We start from the raw sequence: 26,287 nt of genomic DNA on the forward strand, positions 1-26,287 counted from the left end.
GTGTGTCAGGGATGCCTCTGGGACCAGTGAGCAGCCAGGAATGGAAGGGAGATGGGATGTGTCTGTGAGAAGCAGAAGAGTGTCACTCCAGGACTCATTGGAGAGGGATGAATTGTGGCAAAGTTCATGGGGCCAGGGGCTCCACTTCCTTCTTCAGGCTCTCAGAATGGCTGGGGGAACAAGACACTGGATGGAAAGAACAAGGACCAGGGAAGACAGTTCCAGTGCAAGCCCAGGTCTGAGCAGTCAGCATTCCTCCCTCTTGCTCGAAGAGGGATAGCGCCACCTTCACAGGAGAGCTCTCTTGATGTCCTTTGAGAGTTCTGCTTGATTTTGATCTTTGTTAGAAGATGCATTTGGCTGGATGGAAGAGCAAGCCATCATCAAGAAACCTTGCAAGTTTATCCATCCCCAAAGTCTACTCCAAGGTACTCCAGTTGCCTTGTTGATATAGCTGGTACACCGGCTAGTTGTTTCAGGGTTTTGTGGGTGATGTTTGCTCAACAGTTCCTGCAGCCATAGGCGTCCTGGTGGGGCTGCAGTAAAAGACCCAGTGCTTTGAAGCTAGAAAGATTAATTTTCTCCATCTCATTCTCTGTAGTTGCTGATATCAGAGATCTGAGGACCCCAAACCCGGACCACAGTGTGCCTTCAGTAATGTACTCTCCCTGTCATCTCTCCTCATACCTATTTGCATGATGCTGTTGCAAAGGGCCCTCCCTCCTCAACTCCCTTCTCTTCACAGGGCTACAGCTCCCCCTAGTGTCAAACTTCTGTTTCCAGTTAGCTCATCTGGGCTCAGAGATGGAAAGATTCTGAGAGGTAATCTGTTCCAAGGTGCCCATCCTCCAGGGTTTCTCATCCCCACAGCTCCTAGAGGAGCTACCTAGAGGCTACCAGCCTGTCCTCCAGCAACTGCTTCAGGTGGCTGCTGTCCTCAGGAGACAAGGTCTTTACTTAGTGTGAACCAAATTTCGTAAAGTCTTTTTATGAGATGTAACTTGGCAGAATTACGACTTTGCTCATCTGTAGACTTGGCCGTGCATTGATACATCTTCTTTGGAGTCATTGATGGAAAGCCTGCCTTTCAAGGCCTGTGCTCAACCCCTCGTATTGCAGACAAAATCTTGGAGCTCCCTTTTATGTGTGTGATGCACCTAGGCCATGGGCTCTGTTAAGATGAAGGCGAATATCTCATTCCCGGCAGCAAACTCACTGAAATTGTATGATGAACACAAACTTTTTTCAGTGAGGAGGACATGGCCTCAAAAGTTGCTGCTGATGCTCTGGGTGGGGAGGTGAAGGAATGTGTACTCTGAAGCAGTGGTAGGAATAATAAGATTTCCCCACGAGGTAAAGGTGTCTTGACCTGCAGCAGAGGGTACCTACTGTTGAGTTTGGGGCATTCTTGTTACAGACCAAGGAGAACTGGAGGGGGGGGGGAGGAGGAGGGGGAGAGGGAGAGAAAGAGAGAGAGAGAGAGCAGAAGTCTGTTTAGGGTGCATTGTGGGTGCCAGATGGAGTGTTGTCAAGATGTTTATTGTGAGAAAATGAGAGAAGAAGAAGAAGAAGAAGAAGAAGAAGAAGAAGAAGAAGAAGAAGAAGAAGAAGAAGAAGAAGAAGAAGAAGAAGAAGAAGAAGAAGAAGAAGAAGAAGAAGAAGAAGAAGAAAGGAGATAAGAATGTCCCTGGACTGACAGGTACTACTGTACCTTGACTGCTAGATCCTGAAAGAGCTAGCAGAATCTGAAAGCTTTTCAATTTCTCTTAGGAAGATGGTGCCCACCAATATGTTGTCAGAAAGCCCTTAAACAAAGAAGGGAAGAAGTCTGGGGCCAAAGCACCCAAGACTCAGCATCCTGTTACTCTGTGTGCGTCCTGCAGCATACATGTGGATGTGAAAGCTAAAGAGGAGAATGTGGAGTGTGTCAAAGGTTTGACGGAGAGAGTGGAGACATCCATAGAGCACCAGGAATGGATCGCCAAGAGATGCAGGCTGGCCTTGCTGAAAGCTTCTACTGACTCTCTCTCTCTCTCTCTCTCTCTCTCTCTCTCTCTCTCTCTCTCTCTCTCTCTCAGATATTTTCTTTATTTACATTTCAAATGTTATCCCCTTTCCTAGTTTTCCCTCTGAAAATCCCCTATCCCTTCCCCCTCCCCCTGATCCCCAACCCACCCACTCCCACTTCCTGGCCCTGGCATTCTCCTACACTGGGGCATAGAACCTTCAGAGGACCAAGAGCCTCTCCTCCCACTGATGACCGACTAGGACATCTTCTGCTACATATGTAGCTAGAGTCACAAGTCCCACCGTGTGTTTTCTTTGGTTGGTGGTTTAGTCCCAGGGAGCTCTGGGGGTACTGGTTAGTTCATATTGTTGTTCCTCCTATAGGGCTGCAAACCCCTTCAGCTCCTAGGGTACTTTCTCTAGCTCCTTCATTGGGAAACTTGTGCTCGGTTTAATGGATGACTATGAGCATTCACTTCTGTATTAGTCAGGCCTCTCAGGAGACGGCTATATCAGGTTCCTGTCTGCAAGCTCTTGTTGGCATCTGCAATAGTGTCTGGGTTTGGTGGTTGTTTATGGGATGGATCGCCAGGTGGAGCAGTCTCTGGATGGTCCTTCCTTCAGTCTCTGCTCGGAACTTTGTCTCTGTAACTCCTTCCATGGTTATTTTGTTCTCCCTTCTAAGAAGGGTCAAAGTATCCACACTTTGGTCTTCCTAGAGCTTCTACTTCTGAGTTGGAGCCCAGTCAAACATATGTCTTCAAGAGAAACAAGCACTTGCCCATCCATCAAGTCTCTCTGCAGGGTATGGGGGAGGGGGTGGCTGTGCTCATCACACTGGTTCTGCTTTTCTACTTGATAGCTCATGAGCTCCTTGAAGGATTGATTCCCTCATTCTCTCCCCCACTACACTATCCCCAAACCCTATCTCGGCCCAGGGTCTCTGGCTTCCCTCACTGCATGTGTAATATAGACAACTTTGGCTTCCCTTCACAGAAGTGTGCCCCAAGATGTGTGACACTCGGAAAGGAATCTCAAACTCAGTCACTGCATTGCCTACCACACATATACTATCGCACATAGTGACAACATTCTTTCTTCAGGCAACTTTGTCGCTCTGTCTTTCCCACTAACACTCTTTCTACAGTCCCAGGACATGTGGGTTTCCTGCATGTCACTAGTGTGATGCTATAGCCTTGTTTTACTATTAGTTGTTTACATTGTTCTTTTTTTTTTTTTAATTCCTTAGGAGGGGGCTGGGATTGCAGGCATGCACGGATACACCTTGTCTGGCTGTCACTTTGTTCCATAGATGACACTCTGTTCAGCTACATTCTACATTTCTTCACAGACACTGCTCACAACACATATTTCTCATATTGTTATTTTTAACTCTTACAATGAACCTGGCAAAGGCTGATATTTATCCATGTGGTATTTATCCGAGTGAAATGGGCAAATATATATTTATTTTGTGTGTACAAGTGCCTACATGGGTGTACCACATGAATGTAGTACCTGTGGAGTCCAGAAGAGGGCATCAGATCACCTGAAACTGGAGATGGCTCAGATGGTTATGAGCCACCATGCAAGTGTTCTGTGGAGAGCAGCCAGTGCTTTTATCCATTGAGCCATCTCTCCAGCCCCAAAGTCAGAAACTTTTTTTTTTTTTAAGTTCAGCAACATGCTGAAACCACTCAAAGAGTCAGAGACGGGAATGTTACTTCAGTTCAAGGATTCTTGGGACTTTGCAGCCCACATGCAGTAGTAACAAATTCTTCAAGCTCCAGACATGGGGCTGAGTACCCAGGGAAAGATCAGCAAATGTTTGTGTCCTGATTTACATTGTGATCAAAAGTGGGGCTGGAGAGATGGCTCAGCGATTAAAAGCACTGACTGTTCTTCTGAAGGTCCTAAGTTCAAATCCCAGCAACCACATGGTGGCTCACAACCACCTGAAATGAGATCTGATGCCCTCTTCTGGTGCGTCTGAAGACAGCTACAGTGTACTTATAATAAATAAATTTTTAGGCTGGAGTGAGTGGGCTGGCCTGAGTGAGCAACCTTCATTCCCAGCAACCACATGATGGCTTACAACCATCAGTACAGCTACAGTGCACTCACATAAATAAATAAATAAATAAATAAATAAATAAATAAATAAATAAATAAATATTAAAAAGAAAAGAAGAGAAAGGAAAAGAAAAAATGGTGATGTGTGTGTGTCTTTTCACAAACCAACCAATATGGCTGTAGCTCTTTATGACAAGGTCTCTCAGTGTAGTGTAGCCCTGGTTGACCTGGTACTTTCTATATAGACCAGGCTGGCCTGAAACTTGTGGTGATGTTCCTGCCTCTACCCCTCCAAAGGCTGGGATTACGAGTGCGCAGCCACCACACCACACTTCTTCAAATCTCAATCTAGTCAAGACACTTAGACCCCTTGAGAGTCAGGAGAAGCTAGGGCTTATGGAGAGACAGGGCAGATTCTCGGCACCCCTGCCCCTCTCCCATCCCGTCCCCCGTCTCCCATCTCACACCCCAGGCTCACCACATTTCTAGTTCCAGGCAGCCAGTCTTTGTCTGGACCTTAACTGGTATGAAGCAGCTATGTGTGTTAAACAGGAAGCTGAGGCCCCTTTTAGTGACATCAGCATCTTCAAGGGCAAACCACTGCCGAGAAAGCTCAGTTCTCAGAGACACCTCTGACTGGGGGATGTGATCCTTCCCTTCTGACCGGCATACAGTGCTCCAGTACACACCCTATTCCTGTCCACGCCTGATTCCCCATCCCCACTTTCTATCATGTCTTTCCACCAAAAGCAGGTCCTTCACTTACTTGGTCTACAAAGGCACCTGGCACGGATACGAATGGATTTGGGTATGTCGCGAAAATGAACGCCGTTCCATTTTCTCCCGTGATGAGCAGTTTTCCATCAGCAAAGGCCATGAGTCCGTCTATAGAAGACAGAGCTCGGGGACGTTAGTGTTTTCTGGAAAGGACTGAAGGAGGGTGTCCGAGTCAGCTTTAACTGCCAACATGGCATCACCTAGGTAGGGTAAACCTGAGAGGGGAATCTCAACTGGGAGACCACCAGATCAGACTGGCCTGTGGACATATCTGTGAGGGAATTGTCTTGCTTATTAATTGATGGGGGAGGGTCCATCCCACCATTCTTCCAGGTGTTCATTCTAGACTGTATAAGAAAGATTTCTATAGATGAGCCTGTGAGCAAGCCAGCAAGCACTGTCCCTCCATATTTTCTGTTTCAAGGTCTTGCTTTGAGCTCCTGCTTTGACTTTGAATAGGGTGAGGGGCTGTGACCTGTAAGCTGAAGGGAACGCTCTCCTCTGTCACAGCAGCAGAAATCAAAGGGGAAACAGAGACCCATGCTTGGTCTTGAGCAAATCAATAGAAGTCAAGCAGTATTTATGGTGAGATAGCCCCAGAGACTCCCCAAGAAGACCCCAGGATGATGAAGTAGAAAGCAGAAAGCCCGTGATTGGCCGTGCTTTCATCTCAACTTGTATGAAATTCTTATAGGCTCCTGGAAACCCATCTTCTTTGGGTGGGTGCATGTGGGAAATTCTTGGAATTTTTAGATGGATCTAAAACCAAAGTGTGACTTTAACCTGTGCTAAGTGGAAGTCACAGCTTCTAGGGTCCTCTTCACTGCTCCTAAAAGTTTACATCAGAATTTGACAGTGCACCCGGATAACAAAGATATTATGGATGGTCTGTAGAGCCCCCCAGAAGCAGGGAACCAGCAGCCACTGATCCAGGTGGCACCCACCTAGGCTTCTCTTTGTTGAGCTGCTGGCCCTCTGAGTTTCTGGTCCGACATCGAGTCTCCCTTAGACATTTAATTCTCAGAGAGACACTGGAAAGAAGCCCCTTTGTCCAACCTGTTTCCCTGGGGTATGGATTATCGATGTCTTCAGTTTGCCACTCAGAATATGCCAAGGCTCATCTTGGGTTGTGTGCAAAGAACTATTTTAATAGTTGGTGCTGGGGAATACTGAAGTCCCTGAGCCTTGCACACTTTGGGAGTTCCTCATTTTCCAGAGAAGGAAACTGAGACCTATGTGGTGCCTTATTTACTTACTTATTTATTATTTATTCCAAGACCAGGTTTCCAATCACTCAGGCTGGCCTGGAATTTGCTTTCAAGCCGAGAATGACCTTGAGTGCCTGGTCGTCCATCCTTCCTCAACCATGTAGGTGCTAGGATTACGGGCATGTGCCATGTTGCTTCATTCCAAAATGATGTATTTAAGTCACAAAGCTAGTACCTGTCTTGGTCATAGCTCAGTCCTGGGTCTGTGATTGCCGGGAGCACACTTTCCTGAGGGCTCCTGAGTAGATGCCCCTGGCTAAAAGGGGCAGAGTCTGCCCCCGACCTGTCACTGGCTGAGCTTCTTCAAAGGCATGTTCTCTGACTCCTACTCTAAATATTTACAGGGCCACAGATTTCACAACTGGGCAGAACTTTGGGCAGAACTTTTATCATCAAGTCAGAGAAAGCAGGAGAAAGGCAACTGGCACGTTGCCTGTGTTCATACTGCAGTGCAGGGTGGGCCTGAAATTAGGCTCTTAAAAGTTATGCCATTCCTCCTTAAGATTCATACTTGGCATCTAGAGAGGTTGCTTAGCAGTTAAGAACTGTAGTTGTTCCAGAGAGGATCTGAGTTTGGGTCCCACACCCTCATGGTATCGATCCAACAATGGTCTGGAACTCCAGTTCCAAGGAATCCGGTGCTTTCTTCTGGCCTCGGTGAGCAGCAGACTCACAGTGGTGCATAGACATATACACAAGTTAAAAAACAACAAACAAACAAACAAACAAAACCTAGCACACATGAACATCTTTAGATTAAAAAAAAAAAAAAAAAAAAAAAAAAAAAGGCCGCTTCATGGACTTTACTAAAGGGCTTCATAAATTGACCCCAGTTGATAACTTGGTCACATTGTCACAATGCTCCCTGTTCTCTCTGCCTCCCTGCTTCCTACCAAGAACTCAGGCTTTCCCAGGATGCCCCGCCAGCCCCCCAAATCTTTGGACTCAGGTTCAGTACTCACCATAGTAAATGCCAAAGACAGTTGCAGCCCCGACAAAGGCTCCCAAAAGCTGAGCTCCCACATAAAATGGGAACTTGAACCACTCCATCCTTCCAAAGGTGCACATTGCAAAAGACACCGCTGGGTTGATGTGGCCCCCTGCAAGGAAGAAGAGACAGTCAAGCTGAGAGGTCAGAAAGTGAGAGTGGGGAGAGGGAAACAGAGACCCTGGAGGGTGCTGGGCGAGGGAGACCTAATCATCGGTGGCACCCTTAAACACCATTTAGAATAGTCTTCTGTATGAAAAGGAACTCAGACCTTTAAACACTTGGTATGAGTTTCAGCCATCAGTTAAAGAATACCTCCAGTAGATTGTTGTAAACTATTACTGTGGATATATGGCAAGGCGGTTGAGGTTTAAATATATATCTAACAAATAGAGAAGGCATGTGCCCAGAGGCTGGAAAGCCATTCTTAGCACTGGGAAGGGATGCCGTCCTGGTGGAGTCCCTGTGCCTGTCCCAGAGGCAGAAGGGCTTTGTCAGAGGTGCCTGCCATATTGGAATGGATCCTTCTAGGTCCCTCTGCGTAAACAATGTGCTTTCCCACGCAGAAATGTGACAACAGCTCCTTTAACACAACCCGAGCCATAGGTAGCGAAAGCAGCTTCCTGATTCTCGGCTACCCGTAAGGTCGGAGAGAAGGTTTGCTCTGTGCAGCACCGCCGATGTTCCCACGTGGTTTTGGACTCAGTGGCAATATTTACTGAGTGACTTGCCAGATACGGTCACTGTGGTATTATTTGGACTTAAGAACCTAATGGAATGGACTCTGCCCTTGTTTAGCTGGGTGAGCAAACTGAGCAACATGCGCTTTCTCCAGTCACTGAGGGATGGAGCCAAAATCCAAGTCCAACTTCATCTGAATTTAAAAGCCAAGTTCCATGAATTTACTTCTAAACCTCCTTCAGCAGGTTTAGAAAGATTTCTCTGCCTTGGGGCTGGAGAGTTATCTCGGTGGTTGGGAACTCATATTGCAGAGGAGCTACCGGGTAGGTAGCTCAAAACATCTGTAACTCCAGCTGCAATATATCCAGTGCCCTGTTCTGGACTCTGCATACACGTGCATTCATACACACACACACACACACACACACACACATCCTCCCCTTCTCCTCATATACATACTTAAAAATAAATCTAAAAGCAAGATGTATCTGCCTTGATAATTAAGCATGTGTACATTTATGCATATAGTGGGGATACACACATACACACACACAAAACTTTAAAAAAAGTAGTTAACACCAGGTAGCTACATACTTTGAGTAGCATGCTACATAATTAGGTGTGGTAAGCTCTGATTAGTTGGTTGGCAGATTCACAATGGAGCAGGATGCTAAAAATCCTTTATAGCAAATTGATAGGGATGCATAAGATGAAACTTGAAGAACATGGATAGCATTTCATGTGGAAGGGAGATCAAATTCATTTTCAAAGTGAGCACATTGAAAGGTGGATGCTCAGGTTAGGTGTGAACAAGAGAGATGCCAGCTAGCTCCTGATGGCAATGGTGATGATGAGCAAGATGATAATCCTTAACCCTTAGAGAGAGACATGCTTTTCCTGAATCTTCAGCCCAAGGCTGACGATGGGTTTTGGCTGCTAAGCCACAAAGGTAGCCATTCAACTTCAGCGAATATGAGCAAGAAAATTCCAAAATATCAAAACATGAATAACCCCCTGGATCCTTATAAGTACTTCATCTGTGGGGTCTTGCTTTTATGGGTTCCAGAAGCCAGCTTAGTAGGAAGGTTGGAAATATGAATTTGGACAAACACAGGGGCTGATGGGAAATTCCTGGAACTAGGCTGCATCTGTTCCTTTTCTTCCCATGGCTGCATGGACAGTCCTTTAGTTACACAGGGTGAGCAAGGGACAGAGGATCCAACAGCAGCCTACAGACCAAATGAAACCTTCCATGTCTAAACTTTAGAGGGGAGTAGGGTCAGAGCCTGGAAGAGTCTCTGAGCTTAGAGGAGTTGAACCTCTGAGCATAGCAGATGAGTAGAGGTACCTGGCAGGACAAAGGGCATGGTTGTTCCTCTCTACAGGGGCAGAACCTATGATCTAAGGCAGACAGCCTGAAGACACTCACTATGGAAGGACAAGAGATACTTAAAAAGTCACCTCTGATCAAAACCATCCATCAGGAGTGCCTTGGCAGGTGAGGCTTCTAGAATAAGTTCTCTTCTAAAATAAAACTTCCTGCAGGTAGGTTTACACCGTGCAATCTCTGGCAAGCACCCTGAAAGTCTAATTAGCCTCAGGTCTCATGCAATGTCAGTCACTTGGTAGGCATCTTAAATTAAAAAAAAAAAAAGCCGATGAAATTATCATGGGGCTTTAAGGGTCTTTGTTTAGATGACTCAGATGACAGAAGTCTAGGGAATCTGGAGTTGCTTGGGAGTCAGAGAGGGTAGATCTAGGAGGAAGCCTTGAGAAGAAGGGGCGACGGGGGTGGCAGGGGGGGGGGTCAGAAATGGAGGAGGAGCAGTGGCTGGAGTCCAGACGGGCGATAGAACTTCCTCCCTCCAGACCTGAGAGGTTTACTGCAAGGCCAAGGCCAGAGCAGTGTAGTGGAAAGAACATGAGCAGCAGGGGCACAGAGTCCTGCCCTCAAATATTGGCTCAGCCACGGTTGCTTTGATGATCATATTATCCACATAAAGACCCTGCCCCCAGGAGAACAACTGGACAGCCCACAGTGTGGATCCTGGGTGAGCTAAGTGAATTGTTTTAAGATTCTGTTCTAGGCAAACTCCTTCTCTTCATTCCTGCACAATTATGTGATAGATATCTTACGTTTATCCTGTCTTTGAACAGGCCATTCTGCTTTTTCAATTAATTCATTTACAAAAATGCAACATCAAAAGTAGTTACCAATGTGATCCACTGACACGCCTAAGAGGGTAAGGTAAAGTCACTTGCCACCAACCCCACTAACCCAAGTTCAAGTCCCTGAGACCCATATGGTAAAAGGAGAGAACCTTGGGCCTCCACATGCATTCCATGACATATGTGTGTGCGTGCGCACACACACACACAACTTTAAAAAAATAGTTAACCAACAGGCAGTAGCATGCTACATAGTTAGGTGTGGTACGCTCTGATTGGTTGGTTAGCACATTCACAATGGAGCAGAATGCTAAAACCCCTTTATAGCAAATTGATTCTTTTTTTTTTTTTTTTTTTTTTTTGGTTTTTTTTGAGACAGGGTTTCTCTGTGTAGCCCTGGCTGTCCTGGCACTCACTTTGTAGACCAGGCTGGCCTCGAACTCAGAAATCCGCCTGCCTCTGCCTCCCGAGTGCTGGGATTAAAGGCGTGCGCCACCACGCCCGGCTGCAAATTGATTCTTTAGATTTAAAAGGGAAAGGCCACTGACTCCAGCAGCCTGTGACCGCACAATGGGATTGCATTTATATTCATGTCCAGCATGCACTGGTTGTTCATGAGTCTTCAAAAAGGGCTTCCCATGTGGCTACAGAGCCTGTTAGGTACAGCCACCTTGACAGACACCTCCCACACAATGGTCTTCTCTGGTCCCCCAGGCTGCTGATGCTGTGGTCTGTGTATCTGTCATGGAGAGTGCATGCATTGTCCTGAACATGCCCAAGTTATGGACTCTCAGAACATGAACTATGCTAGTTCCAAACAGAGGCAGTTGCCTCCACTCCAACTTTACACTACCATATCCTGAGCTGGGCTCACTCACCATTTTACTTGTGTTTTGGCAACTCTCATAGCCTCTCATAAACAGTTGAGTCAGACCCAAAGCCTCTCTGATTCTCACTCCCAAGGACTTAGCCTCAGTACACAGGCCAGACGGGACAGGTCTTTGCCATCTTCCTACTCTCTTATCCTTCCTGCTCGTCCTTCCAACTCTTTCCCTGACAATGACTCTTCAAGTCCCCAAATATAACAACAGATGCAAAGAGCCATGAGCTGCAGTGGCAGTGACAGGGGTCAACTACACTGACAGAATCCAAGTCCCACATGGCTACATGTCATTGTTCAGTTCAGGGTATCATGCAGGCAAAATCCTCCAAACCAGTGGTTTGAAGCCAGTGGGTCTCGACCCCTCTTGGGGTTGAAAGACCTTTCCACAGGGGGGTTACATATCAGATATCTTGCATATCAGATCTTTATGTTATGATTCATAACAGTGATAAAATTATAGCTATGAAGCAACAATGAAGTAATCTTATGGTTGGGGTTCATCACAACATGAGGAACTGTATTATATGACTGCAGCATTAAGAAGGCTGAGAACCAATGTTCTAAACCCTGCCTCTATCTTAAAAAAAATGACTGAAAATGTTCCTATATTCATAATGGATGTGTGGAGACTACACTTACTCGAATGTGCTGGAAGGAGTGGGAATAGTAATGGAACATCTTGACTACTTATTTCAAGAGTGTAGTTCATGTCTGGTGTCATGGTCCCCACACTAACCTAGCTTTAGCATGAACAGAGAAAATATCCAGCAAATCTTGTGCTTTCCTTATGGTGAGTGGTATGATGCTGGAGTCACAGCAAAAGCCTGGCGACTTGACTGGAGACACTGCTCATGCCAAACACATCACAAACACAGAACTCTGGCTATCTTCCTATAACCATGGAAATGTTGTCATCCAGTCAAGGGTCATTTGCAGCGTCACACCCCACAAAGCTACAGGGAGTCTGGGCATCGCTCTTCAGCATCCCAGTGGCATATTTATCACAAGACCAGCCAGCTTACCTTAAGGATCTTTTTTTTTTTCCAGAGTAACTTTGCCCCTAATAGAACACTGAGGGTCAACTTTGCTCTGTCTCTTTGCCAAATTCAGGACTTATAGCAATTTAAGGACTTTCTCTCATATCATACAGACTTCTCTCTGTATGATATGAAGATAAGAACACATTCCAACAGAACATTATTCTAAGGGAGAGGGGTGACTAAGGATGTCCCAAGCCTGGCACGGTGCCTACCATGCCAAGGTGTCTCAATGTCCTCTTCTGATCAGTTTTGCTTTAGTGCTTGGTACCCACATGGAAATCTCCATGACTCAAAACACTCAGTACTGCTCCCCATCTCTAAGTTTCCAGACCGCATTCAACAGCATCCCAGCATTTTGCTTTGCAAAACCCTGCAGGTGGTCATTATCAACCTGGCCATCCGGGAAGAACTAAGTTAATGTTTTGTAGCTCAGATACACACTGTCGTGAAGACCAGGCTGACCTTGCACAAGACCTAGCTTCTCTGATTGTAGCTGATAAAGGTCCAGGGACATGCCTCTGCTGCCGTGACCTTTGCTTGGCTATTCACAAGCTTATCTGGGAAATGGCTTCCACGCATGAGATGCATAAAATAAAAGGCACTGATTTCTGGACAATACACTGCAGCTGCCAGGGAGGGCTCAGGTGTGAGTGCTAACCCTGCCTTTGCAGAAGCCACTAACCATGTGTTGGTATTTCAACTTTACCATCTACGAAAAGGAGATCAATACATATTCTTGCAGCATTGTTGAGCTGTAATAAAGAAAGCATGTAGAGTGGCCAACGCTGCCAGCACGTTAGGACTGTTAGTAGTTGTGGTAAGGAGTTCTGCTGCCTACCAGAGACCCCAAAGGTCACATAAAGAGCCATCACAACTGCCGTTGCAAATCCAATATTGATAGTGACGATTCCACCAAACTTTCCTCGACTGAGGACTGCTTGGGCAATAGAGCCACATCCAAGGACCTAGAAGGAAAAGAACAAAACAACTCATTAAGGAAATGGGCATGGGCACTGCCTAATGCAATATGGCATGGAGTTGTGTATGTATCTTTAAAGTAAAGTCATGAGTTAAACTTCCTTAGATTCCAAACGATTCAAATTATAATGCTTTGGCTATCTCCAAGGCTACAGGTGAATGAATCTTACCAGGTGTATACAATATAAACATTCTGCTTATAACTTATATATCAGGTAAGTTCACACCATGATCTAGACTCCTCAAAGGGATAAAAAAAGAAGATTCCCAATTTGGGAGTATAAAAACTGTATACAAATATCTTCTTGATAGTGATGAACTGGTTGTATAGGAGACATTCAATACATACAGGATGATTTCAGCTTATCCCTCCCCAAAGGCAGAAGACAGATGATAGACTGGTGGTCTTTGAATCCCACTATCCCCAGTTCAAGGATATATCCACCCATCTTATTTGCAAATTACTGGCCTTAGGAGAAGCAGAAGAGCCTGGCTTCTAGAAAGAAGCCCTTAGTATGCACATCGCAAGTAAGACTTAGACTTCATCCACAGCCGTGGTGCCATATTCTATATTAAAAGGTAAATCAAGCCACAGTCTTGCAGTGTGTTCTTTCCCCTTTCAGAGCACTCTGGCTCCATTCCATAGCCTAACGGCTGATTTTTCCACTTAGGATCCCTATCATCACGACTGTCCAAACTAATGTCACATTTGTGCCTTTATGTTGTCTTTGTAATCTAAAGCCAATCAAATGCGGAGTATAACTTCTGAACTGAGTGAACAGCATCAGTATTGCCCTCAGGAAGTAGGGTTGGATATTACTGTCATCTGAGATGAGCTACTCCAGACAACCAGGGCAGAAGCAGCTGGAGCCCTTCAAACATGAGTCTTCCAGTGGTCACGATTCTGCTGCACAGCCCCTAGTGTAGGTCCAGCGGAAACAGGAAAGCTTGAACTGTCTTGAGTGTGTCCAGAGAGGCCTCTGACCAGTTTGATTTCACTCTGGAAAGTATTTCTCCGTTTCTGTCCTAGGTGTTGAAATTGTCTTGGGAGCAGCAGCAAGGGGCATTGTAAATCACACTATAGGCTGAGGGAGAGGGGTGGAAGGAAGGTGACCCTTATCCCTGTGCCCCCAAACCCTCTTTCATCTTTTACTTATATACTGAATTTATATTGACTTATACTCTCTCATCAGCTTAACCCACTCAACTGTCTTCCTACAACCAACAACCTCTGGTGGACTCAGTAGAGTAGTAGAAGACCGTTAGTAGAAGACCACATGAGCGCTGAGTTCCACCTCCGCAGAGCTGCCTCAAACTTAAGATTAAATTTGTGTTGTGGATGAACCCTAGATCCAGGCAGGTTTGGCAGGACATTTCATTTCTACTCCACTGAAATTCTCTGGAGGCTTCTGCATTCATACGTCTGCCTTGTGGGTGGTCCTGGCTGCTCACGGAGGCTTTAACTGGAGTGCAGAGCAGAGTGCCTACACGTGGCTACTGCATGGTGGCTTGGCTTGTTCATCGCATTCTGGTTGGGTTTAAGAGGTGAGCATCGTACAGTCTCAGGGTTTATGTTCTTAATTCCTGTACCATGTCCCTGGTAGTCTGTCCCAGTTTGATAATTCTGAACTTTATAGCAGACAGAAGGAATCTATTGTAAGTATTTTTATTTTCTTCCTACACTATACATACATACACAGAGAAAGGAAACATATACATGTTAAGTGTGTTGGTCTCTGTATCTAATATTAGTTTCTAATGTATTCATGTCAAGTCATCAGACTGTTACTTTTTCTGTTGGGCGTGAAAGCCCCTTTCATGGTTGTACAAGTGAACACACTGCTTCTCAATCTCGGCTTGCCCTTCCACTAAGCAATGGCAATCATTCCTCAGGCTTGCTTCCCGGGGGGTTTCAATAAAGGTTCAAATGAGATAACACTAATAAAAGCACTATTTAAACAGCAAACACTGATCATAAGTGCAAACGCAGGGACTGTTTTCAATGTAAATGCAAAAGGGAGGCTAAGATCCAGTTTTTGAGTTCACGGATTCAAATAATCGAGTCCATGAACTTTAGCCATGAACTCACTTCCTGGCAATAACAAGCAGGGGAAGGTCCACTCTGACAGGCAGTGGAGATAGTTGTTGTGTCGCTGCTAACCATAGAATCCAATGTGGGTGAGGGGAAGTTGCAAGGCTTCAAGTGGTTTCGCTTGTTTTCGTTGACTTTCCAGAGACCGATCGTTTTATGTTTGTGTGCGTGCTACTGCTCGAGGCAGGACTGTGACGATAACAGAGTAAGTCCTGGTTTCATTAGCACATCTTCATGCCTTTGAGGGCAAGAGAAAGTCTCAATGGAAAAGACAGGAAACATTCAAAAAGGCAGACTGGTGGTTAACTGGAATGGGAGGTAGGCCCCCTCTATTACTAGCCACTAAGCCAGACATTCTGGAGCTATCTTGCCTCCCTTCTTCCCTCCTTGAACACTCATAGTGATGTTCTTATACTTCCCTTCTGTCTACAGCCTCTGGCCAGAGTCCCCACCACCCTCTAGCCATCTAGTAGTGGAGCTAGATGCCATGGCTACAGCTGTATACAAAAGTCTCTCTGCGGCCTGAGAACATCACTGCACATCCAGGCTTTCCATTGCCTTGCCCCATGGGGCCCGGCCTTCCTTCTGCCCAAAACAGATCCATGGGGTTGCATGCCAGCCTCGATGAGCCCTTGGAACTGATAGCTGCCACTCCAAACTCTACATGCCTGCTCACAGTGTGCCTTTCTCTTCACTTGCTTCTCCAAAACCCATCTGTTCTCAACTACAAACTAAAATGCTGCCTGCTTCGAGCACCCACCACCCCTCACTAAGCTCCACTGCCCTTTTCAAATACTTCGAAATGCTGCAGTTCTGACACATCTCATTATGTTGAAATAGCCCATCAAGTCCAGTAGTTCTCCACAGACTAAGGCTGATCTTCAGTAACAACATAAATAATAGAAAGCCCACATACACGTGAAAGCTGAACAACACTGTACTCAATGATAACTTGGTCAAGGAAGAAATAAAGAAAGAAATTAAAGACTTTTTAGAGTTTAATGAAAATCAAGCCACAACATACCCAAACTTATGGGACACAATGAAAGCACTCCTAAGAGGAAAACTCATACCTCTGAGTGCCTCCAAAAAGAAACTAGACAGAACATACACTAGCAGCCTGACAGCACACCTAAAAGCTCTAGAACAAAAGAAAGCAAATACACCCAAGAGGAGTAGACAGCACGGAATAATCAAACTCAGGGCTGAAATCAACCAAATGGAAACAAAAAGAACTACACAAATAATCAACCAAACCAGGAGCTGGGTCTTTGAGAAAATCAACAAAATAGATAAACCCTTAGCCAGACTAACTAGAGGGCACAGGGACAGTATCTTAATTAACAAAATCAGAAATGAAAAGGGAGACATAACAACAGAATCTGAGGAAATCCAAAAAGTATCAGATCCTACTACAAAAGCCTATACTCAACAAAACTGGAAATCATGGATGAAATGGACAATTTTCTAGACAGATACCAGGTACCAAAGTTAAATAAGGATCAGATTAACAATCTAAACAGTCCCATATCTCCTAAAGAAATAGAAACAGTCATTAGTAGTCTCCCAACCAAAAAATGCTCAGGAGCAGATGGGTTTAGTGCAGAGTTCTATCAGACCTTCAAAGAAGACCTAATTCCACTATTCCTCAAACTAGTCCACAAAATAGAAACAGAAAGTACTCTACCCGATTCACTCTATGAAGCCACAAGTGCTCTGATACCCAAACCACACAAAGACCCAACAAAGAAAGAGAACTTCAGACCAATTTCCCTTATGAATATCGATGCAAAAATACTCAATAAAATTCTTGCAAATCGAATCCAAGAACACATCAAAACAATCATCCGTCATGATCAAGTAGACTTCATCCCAGGGATGCAGGGATGGTTCAACATATGGAAATCCATCAATGTAATCCACTATAAAAACAAACTCAAACACAAAAACCACATGATCATCTCATTAGATGCTGAGAAAGCATTCGACAAAGTCTAACACCCCTTCATGATAAAAGTCTTGGAAAGATCAGGAATTCAAGGCCCATACCTAAACATAATAAAAGCAATGTACAGAAAACCAATAGCCAACATCAAACTAAATGAAGAGAAACTTGAAATAATCCCACTAAAATTAGGGACTAGACAAGGCTGCCCACTCTCTCTCTACCTATTCAATATAGTACTTGAAGTCCTAGCCAGAGCAATTAGACAACAAAAAGAGATCAAAGGGATATAAATTGGAAAGAAAGAATTCAAAATATCACTATTTGCAGATTATATGATAGCATACATAAGTGACCTCAAAAATTCCATCAGAGAACTCCTAAACAACTTCAGCGAAGTAGCTGGATATAAAATTAGCTCAAACAAATCAGTGGCCTTTCTCTACACAAAAGATAAACAGGCTGAGAAAGAAATCAGGGAAACAACACCCTTCACAATAGTCACAAGTAATATAAGATACCTTGGTGTGACTCTAAGAAAGTGAAAGGTCTGTATGATAAGAACTTCAAGTGTCTGATGAAAGAAATCAAAGATCTCAAAAGATGGAAAGATCTCCCATGCTCATGGATTGGCAGGATTAATGTAGTACAAATAGCTATCTTGCTGAAAGCAATCAACAGATTCAGTGCAATTCCCATCAAAATTCTAACTCAATTCTTCACAAGAGTTAGAAAAGGTAATTTGCAAATTCATTTGGAATAACAAAAACCTAGGAGAGCAAAAACTATTCTCAACAATAAAAGAACCTCTGGTGGAATCACTATGCCTGACCTCAAGCTGTACTACAGAGCAATTGTGATAAAAACTGCATGGTACTGGCATAGCAACAGACAGGTAGATCAATGGAATAGAATTGAAGACCCCAAAATGAACCCAAACACCTAGGGTCACTTGATCTTTGACAAAGGAGCTAAAACCATCCAGTGGAAAAAATATATACCCAGAAGATGCTCCAACTTGTAATAAGGACACATGCTCCACTATGTTCATAGCAGCTTATTTATAATAGCCAGAAGCTGGAAAGAACCCAGATGTCCCTCAACAGAGGAATGGATACAGAAAATGTGGTACATTTATGCAATGTAGTACTACTCAGCTATTGATGGATTTATGAAATTCTTAGACAAATTAATGGATCTAGAGGATATCATCCTGAGTGAGGTAACCCAATCACAAAAGAACACACATGATATGCACTCACTGATAAGTGGATATTAGCCCAAAAGCTCAGAATACCCCAAGATACAATTTGCAAAACACATGAAACTCAAGAAGAAGGAAGATCAAAGTATGAATACTTCACTCCTTCTTAGAAGGGGGAACAAAATACCCATGGAAGAAGTTACAGAGACAAAGTTAGGAACAGGGGCTGAAGGAAGGACCATCCAGAGACTGCCCCACCTGGGGATCTATCCCATAAACAATCACCAAACCCAGACACTATTGCAGATGCCAGCAAGAGCTTGCTGACAGGAGCCTGATATAGATGTCTCCTGAAAGACTCTGCCAGTGCCTGACAAATACAGAAGTGAATGCTCACAGTCATCCATTGGACGAAGCACAGGATCCCCCAATAAAGGAGCTAGAGAAAGTACCCAAGGAGCTGAAGGGGTTTACAGCCCCATAGGAGGAACAACAATATGAACTAACTAACCAGTACCCCCCAGAGCTCCCTGGGACTAAACCATCAATCAAAGAAAACACATTGTAGGACTCATGGCTCTAGCTCAATATGTAGCAGAGGATGGCCCAGTTGGTTATCAATGGGAGGAGAGGCCCTTGGTCTATGAGGATTTTATGCTCCAGTATAGGGGAATGCCATGGTCAGGAAGCAGGAGTGGGTGGATTGGTGAGCAGGGGGAGTGGGAGGGAATAGGGGATTTTCAGAGGGGAACCTAGAAAAGGGGATAACATTTGAAATGTAAATAAAGAAAATATCTAAAAGGAAAAAAAAAGGCCAGTGGTTTTCAACCTGTGGGTCATGACCCTATGGGTTGGAAAGATCCTTTCCACAGGGGTTGCCTGTGACCATTGGAAAACACAGAGATTTACATTATGATTCATAACCATAGCAAAATCACAGTTATAAAGTGGCAATGAATATAATTTTATGGTTGGTGGGGGGGTTGGGTCACCACAACATGGGGATCTGTATTCAAGGGTTGTGGCATTGGGAAGGTTGAGAGCTACCACTCAAGACTAGTGTCCCCTGGATATAGAGCCAAGTTCATAGAGTGATTACCTAATATACAGGAAGTCCTGGATTCAGTCTTCAGCACCGCACAAAGGCATGGCCTACCTGTAATCCCAGAATGTGGGTGCCACATGGACGTAGGAAGACCTACCACGTGGAGGTAGAAGTTTGAAGAGATTCTCATCTACCTATCTGGTCCTAGGTGAGACAATGTCTCAACATACTCCCCAAAGGCCATAATGCAATCATGTCTGCCAGCAGTGCTTATTCTTCTAATACTCATGCTAAAATAATACTCGATGAAAATTAGTTAAGCACAAGCAAAACTTCTTTTCTTGCAATCATGATTGGAGAAATGGGGGGGACAGTAAGCTTGGGCTAAGATGATTTAAAAAAAATAAAAATCCAAAGAAGTGTGATTTCTAAGAAAAATTATTTGGAAGTCCCAAAAGTAACAGTTTGAGTCACAAGCTTGTGACAAACCACTTACTGGACACAACATGGAACTTCGCATGATGAAATAATGTTTATGAATTGCTGAGGGCAGTAAGAAGGAAGAGGGGAGACTGGGCCCTCGTGGTCTTGTTGTTGCTGTTGCTGCTGCTGCTGCTGTCTGTGACCCTTCTTGAGGATCTTATATATCTATCACTTCCTTTAAAGTGTCAAGCAAGATGTCCCAGGGCTGGGGAGACGGCTCAGTGTTTAAAGCACTTGCTGCTCAAGCGAGAGGACCAGAATTCTGATCCCCAGAGTCCACAGAAAGCTGAGCTTGGTCCCACATACCTACATCCAGTCTCCTGTCTCCAGGTGGGAGGTAAAGACAGGAGGATCTTGAAACTTGATGCCTTGATGTAGCCTGGCATATACCAGAGAGAGTAACAAAGGGACCCTGCCTCAAACAAAGCAGACAGTGAGAGCCTACACCTGAGGCTGTCCTCTGCTCTGCACTCTGGGGTGCTCCCCACACCGACACACCACAGAACCGGCTATGTCCTAAGCTATGGCACTGGCCAGCATTTGGGGGAGCTACTTAGGATTAATATCTGTATTAAGTACTTTTCGCTGCTATAAGATACCATGACTGAAAGCAAGTTATAGAAGGTCACAGAACGTCATAGCAACGAGACATTTTGTGAGTTAAGTACTTTCTGTAGATTAGCGCCTTGGTCCTCCCTGGAGCTGTGCATCGGATCACTTGTCATAATTTACAGATATGGAAGCCATAGCTGACACAGGCTAGGAGAGCTCCTCTGGTTCACACAAACAGGGAGTGACTGGACCAAGGTTTGGCGTCTTACTTCTTCCACTATGGAATGGATGCACGGGGAACACTTTAGAACCCATGTGCTGTAGGCCAGACAAGGCCAGGTACTTGGCTTCCTCCCTATAATTCTGGGTTTAAGAATCAAGTCTGTGGCTGGACAGATAGCTGAGCAGAACACATACTCTTCTTGCAGAAGACCAGGGTTCAATTCCCAGCAACCAGGCTGGAGAGTTCACACTCACCTGTGACTCCTTCAGGAGATCTGGGGCCCTCTTCTGGCCTCCAAAGGGACCTGCACCAATGTACACATATTCACACATACATGCACGCATGCATGCACACATAAAAATAAAGTAAAAATTTTAAATAGATAACTGGAGTCTGAGTGTCTGAGCCAGAGCCAGGTCCTCTGGTCCCCCTGGGTTCTTTCTGGGGTAGAACCACTGCTTCTCTGGGTTCTCTATGAGAACACTGTGTGTATTTATGCTCAGCTTTCTAGACAGTAAGTTTTCAATTGCAAAAATAAAACTTCCACAGTTATAGCAAAAAAAAAAAGTCATAAAGAGCTAGATCTTTCATCTGGGCATTCTGGTTAAGCAGGCATTTTTCTGGAGGCTCGTACCTTGAGAGAATGGTCTTACTGAGAAGGCCCTACGTTGAGATGGGCTTGTCAAGAGAGAGGGATCTTCAACTTGGGAGCTGGTTAGAGAGCCAAATGGCCAAGCCCAGTGCCCTCGGAGGAGAAAAGATGTCCCCCAACTAACTCAGGCCCCAGAAATGAGAGAGCGTTGAATTCCTTTATCTCGACCAGGCTGAGAAGAAAAATGGGCTCCCATTCTGACTCACAAAGGGCACCCACATCCCTCTACTCGACCCAGATGCTCTGCTTCATGAGAACTTGATCCTGATTCCAGAGGCCGGAGTCAGAAGCTAATCAGGCTCTGGCTTGGAAAGCACACGTCATGTTAGGATAAGCTTCGGTCCCTGGGCTGTGTAAGATAAGATGCCAGCTGATGAGAATGGTTCTCCCTGCCTGCCCAGCACCTGGCAACGTCCACTGAAACCTCTGTCACTTTCACCCTGGAAGATCCCCCGGGGCGGAGGAGCCTGGGGACTGGTGTGTCTCCTAGGTTCATTCCAGGGTCTGCGATTCTGAGGATACTAGTCTCCACAAAGCACCAGACCCACTAGGTGCTCCTCAAACAAGGAAGAGTCGATGGTCCAGCTATCCTAAATATATATTCTACTTCCCCCTTTATAGTGAGCCTGAAGGCTTCTGTCAATTCTGCTTGAGTTCATGTAACCTCCAATCTCACAAGTGCATCTAGAAAGGCCAGCATGCTCCCTTCCACCCATGAATCACTGCTATTCACAGCACTTCACAAACAATGTTCTATAACAGGGGGAAGAGACACATTTCACTGGGGGAGAAAAAATGGTAAAGAGAATGCGCAGGGGCATACAAAGAATTTCAAAGTAGAAACATAAGAAATTTGCCTTCTTTCTTCCCCACACTTCATATTTTATTCTCCATAGTAACTAATAATGTTATGTTTGGAGCCAGTGAGATAGCTTAGCAGGTAAAGGTGATGGATGCCAAACCTGACCACGACCAGAGTTCAGTCCCAGGAACCCACGATAGAAGTTGACATAAGCTGGAGTTATCACAGAGAAAGGAGCCACTCTTGAGAAATACTTCCATGAGATCCAGCTGTAAGGCATTTTCTGTTAGTGATCAAGTGGGGAGGGCTCAACCCATTTTGGGTGGTGCAATCCCTGGGTTCTATAAGAGAGCAAGCTGAGCAAGTCAGGGGAAGCAAGCCAGTAAGCAGCACCCATCCATGGCCTCTGCATCAGCTCCTGCCTCCAGGTCCCTCCCCTGTGTGAGTGCCTGTCCTGACTTCCTTTGGTGATGAACAGCAGTGTGGAAGTGTAAGCTGAATAAACCCTTTCCTCCCCAACCTGCTTCTTGGTCGTGATGTTTGTGCAGAATAGAAGCCCTGGCTAAGACAGCAGGAGAGAACCAAGTTGTCCTCTCTTCCCCATGAGCTCGCTACACATAGCTTCCTGCTCGCCAGAGCCTCTCACACATATCCTAAAACATAACTTAAAAAATAAAAACGTGTCTTTATACAAGCTGCATCTTCACCCCAGTCTGTAGAGTATGGAGGAGTCAGTGTCTTGCTAGTCCCAGGTTTCTCCTTTCTTAGCAGGTAATGGGAACCGTGTCATCAAAGAAAAAGCAGGTAAACCAACTTCTGGAAACAAGAAGAAGAAGAAGAAGAAGGAGGAGGAGGAGGAAGAGGAAGAGGAGGAGAAGCTCCCTTTTGAGAGTCAACAATAATAACAAAAACGTTTTCTGAGTCCAAATGAAAAGACAAGATTCACAATCAGGGTCCTTTTGACTCCAGCAGCTCCGGAGGCTGCAGCTTCTAGATCTGTGCCCCACGCACCGCCACCCTCCCATTCCCCTGCCCACCTGGCAGACCTTTTTTTTTTTTTTTTTAAGATATTTTCTTTATTTACATTTCAAATGTTATCCCCTTTCCTAGTTTCCCCTCTGAAAATCCCCCATCTCCTCCCCCCTCCCACTGCTCCCCAACCCACCCACTCCCATTCCTGATCCTGGCATTCCCCTATACTGGGGCATAGAATCTTCACAGGACCAAGGGCCTCTTCTCCCATTGATGACCAACTAGGCCATCCTCTGCTACTTATATAGCTAGAGCCACAAGTTCCACCATGTGTTTTCTTTGATTGGTGGTATAGTTCCAAGGAGCTCTGGGGGTACTGGTTAGTTCATATTGATGTTCCTCCTATGGGGCTTCAGTCCCCTTCAGCTCCCTGGGTATTTCTTTGGCTCCTTCATTGGGGACCTTGTGCTCTGTCCAATGGATGACTGTGAGCATCCACTTCTGTATTTGCCAGGCACTGGCAGAGCCTCGCAGGAGACATGATACATTTATACAATGGAGTACTATTCAGCTATTAAAAACAATGAATTTATAAAATTCTTAGGCAAATGGATGGATCTGGAGGATATCATCCTGAATGAGGTACCCAATCACAAAAGAACTCACATGATATTCACTCACTGATAAGTGGATATTAGCCCAGAAACTTAGAATACCCAAGATACAATTAGCAAAACACATGAAATTCAAGAAGAAGGAAGACCAAAGTGTGGATACTTTGTTCCTTCTTAGAATGGGAAACAAAATACCCATGGAAGGAGTTACAGAGACAAAGTTCAGAGCAGAGCCTGAAGGAAAGACCACCCAGAGACTGCCCCACCCAGGGATCCATCCCATATACAACCACCAAACCCAGACACTAGGCAGATGCCAACAAGAGCCTGCTGACAGGAGCCTGATATAGCTGTCTCCTGCCAGACCTTTCTTTTTAAGCTATTGGAAATGGAAACTTTCGAGGGAAGAAGTCTGTCCCTTCACAATAGTGGCTGACAAAGGAAAACAAAAAGAGCAGTTGCTGGCTTGAGGGCTAAGGAGTTGGACAGGACCAGTTTTGTGGAGAGGAAGCATGAGGTGGCTTCCTCTCTGTGGTCATCCATCTCATCCAGAGAGAAGAAACAAACACAGAGCTGTTCTTTAGAGGGCAGTGTTCTGCAGCAGGTTCCTTCTTCTGACCATCTGTTTTTATTTTTCTGCTTCACAATAATATGTATATACATATATATATACATATATACACAGATATATATGTACATATAATTATAATTTTTTGAGAGTCTAAGGTAGCTCAGGCTGTCCTCGAAGTCACTGGTAACCAAGGTTGACCTTGAACCACAGATCCTCCTGCTTCCACAGGCCTTAAATTATAGGTGTGGATCAAATCACTAGCACCATGCCCATATTATTATTATTATTATTATTATTATTATTATTATTATGAACACAATGGATTTGGGGATTCACGCCCAGTTTATGTGGTGTTAGGAATGCAATGGACTTCTGGATTCCTGTCTGCTAGACAAGCACTCTACTGACTGAGCCCTAGCCCTGGACCACGATAATCTCTTAGGAGCAAAAGAAAATCTGCTTCAGAGGAACCAATGTGAGATGACCATATGAAATCCCACAAAGAAACAAAACCCCTATGGCATTTACAGTACACACTTATAACTGCTACTCCTCCATGAAGGAAGGCCAATAGATTAAGCAATCAGATGACCAGCTCCCAACATCTTGAGAAGATGGAAGAGACCTAAACCATTATGAATATTCTGGGCTTAAGGACAAAGTTATAAAACCAATAAGCATGGGGGACAAAAGAAGGCAACTAAGGAAAAGTTAAAGAAATAAAAATACAGTAACAAAGGAGCTGGCGAGATGGCTCAGCGGGTAAGAGCACTGACTGCTCTTCTGAAAGCCCTGAGTTCAAATCCCAGCAACCACATGGTGGTTCACAACCACCCATAATGAGATCTGACACCCTCCTCTGGTGCGTCTGAAGTCGGCTACAGTGTACCTATGTATAATAATAAATCAATCTTTGGGCCAGAAGGACCAGAGAGAGTGGGGCCAACCAGAGCGAGCAAAGTTGACCTGCGCGAGCAGAGGTCCTAAAAATTCAATTCCCAACAACCACATAAAGGCTCACAACCATCTGTGCTGCTACAGTGTACTCATATTTATAAAATAAATAAATAAATCCTTAAAAATTTACAGTAACAAAACTCAAGTTTCCGTGTCTAGTGTTACCCGGATTAGATGCAGTGGAATGGGGAGGTAGTGAGCCTCAGGCCGATGTAAGATAACCAAAGGAGGCTCAGCATGAAGGGAGTGGCCATGAGAAATACAAACTCATACCAGCACTTGGGAGCAAAGGCAGGTCTCTGTGTGTTCGATGCCAACACCTGGTCTAGAGAAACCCGTCTCAACAAAATAAACAAACACAAAGATGGAGAAAGTCACACAGTCAACAAAGATGGAGAAAGTCACACAGTCAATTTCTAAAAACAGACTACAAGAAAGACAGGGTAACAAAGGTAATAGTTCTCCACAACTGGCAAAAATGGCAAGGCTTTACAATGAAGATGAAGAATGAATATGTATTCAGTCGTGTAATAGAAAATCTTAGAATTAATTTTTTTAGTTCTAGTATCTATTTAGTTTAGTTCTATCTACCGAAGAAATACAGATTTTAAAGGACCTAAAGGCTGATAATATATCTGAAACAGAAACAAGAGAAACTTGGAAGATGCCTGCCTATTATAAAGTCACTAGTTGATCACTTAGCAAGGAGCATGTTCACAGAGGTGGAGGCATGTTTCTCCCACGTGCCTTTTTGGCAGGAGCAAGGACCAAAGATTTTGCTTTTGTGGAGGTTTCTCATAGCAGCGAAAACTGTAGCTGAAAGTAGCGCTTTGAGATGCGCACTCAAGATAATCCTGAAGTTTGGACGCTCTGGCCACTACACTCAACAAATCCCAAACAGGCACAACTGATCACTCAAGTGAGCAGATCCTGAGAAATGACATCTGATAAACAAACTGTACGCGGAGAGTGAGGGCAGAGCAGGAAGAGCTTAGCAAAAGGGAACAACTCGGTGACCTAAGGCCTCGGGAACACTGTCAAGCTGTAGATCGTTGAACAGCGGCACACAGGACAGGTTGGTAGCGAGACCTTAACCCTAACTAATATTGTAATAAAATGGAAGCTTGTAACAACTCATTTTTTAATTATAAAATGAGTCAGTAGTTGAGAGTAAATGTAGGTAAGCCTGCACTGATAATAGTATCAACAAAGTAAAAGGAGAGTGGGCTTGATGGGAGGGGTCTGTGGGAGGAGGTGGGAAACTGGAATGCGTGGGATTGGTTTCGTGTATGGAATCATCAAAGGAGAAGT

General features: G+C 44.8%; 1 protein-coding gene across 1 annotated transcript in view; it reads right to left on the reverse strand.

Annotated features, from left to right (window-relative positions):
• The window catches only part of Aqp9 (aquaporin 9), a 45,176-nt gene that overhangs the window by 8,332 nt on the left and 10,557 nt on the right, over positions 1-26,287 (reverse strand). Inside the window, exons 2-4 of the mRNA XM_021172079.3 lie at positions 12,725-12,851; positions 7,088-7,225; positions 4,847-4,965 (exon numbers count right to left, since the gene is read on the reverse strand). Of these exons, the coding sequence (XP_021027738.1) occupies positions 4,847-4,965; positions 7,088-7,225; positions 12,725-12,851 (384 nt within the window). The remainder of the gene's footprint in view (positions 1-4,846; positions 4,966-7,087; positions 7,226-12,724; positions 12,852-26,287) is intronic.

The sequence above is a fragment of the Mus caroli genome, unplaced genomic scaffold (genome assembly GCF_978045245.1).
Source record: "Mus caroli unplaced genomic scaffold, Mus_caroli_1 scaffold_11, whole genome shotgun sequence".
NCBI lineage: Eukaryota > Metazoa > Chordata > Mammalia > Rodentia > Muridae > Mus > Mus caroli.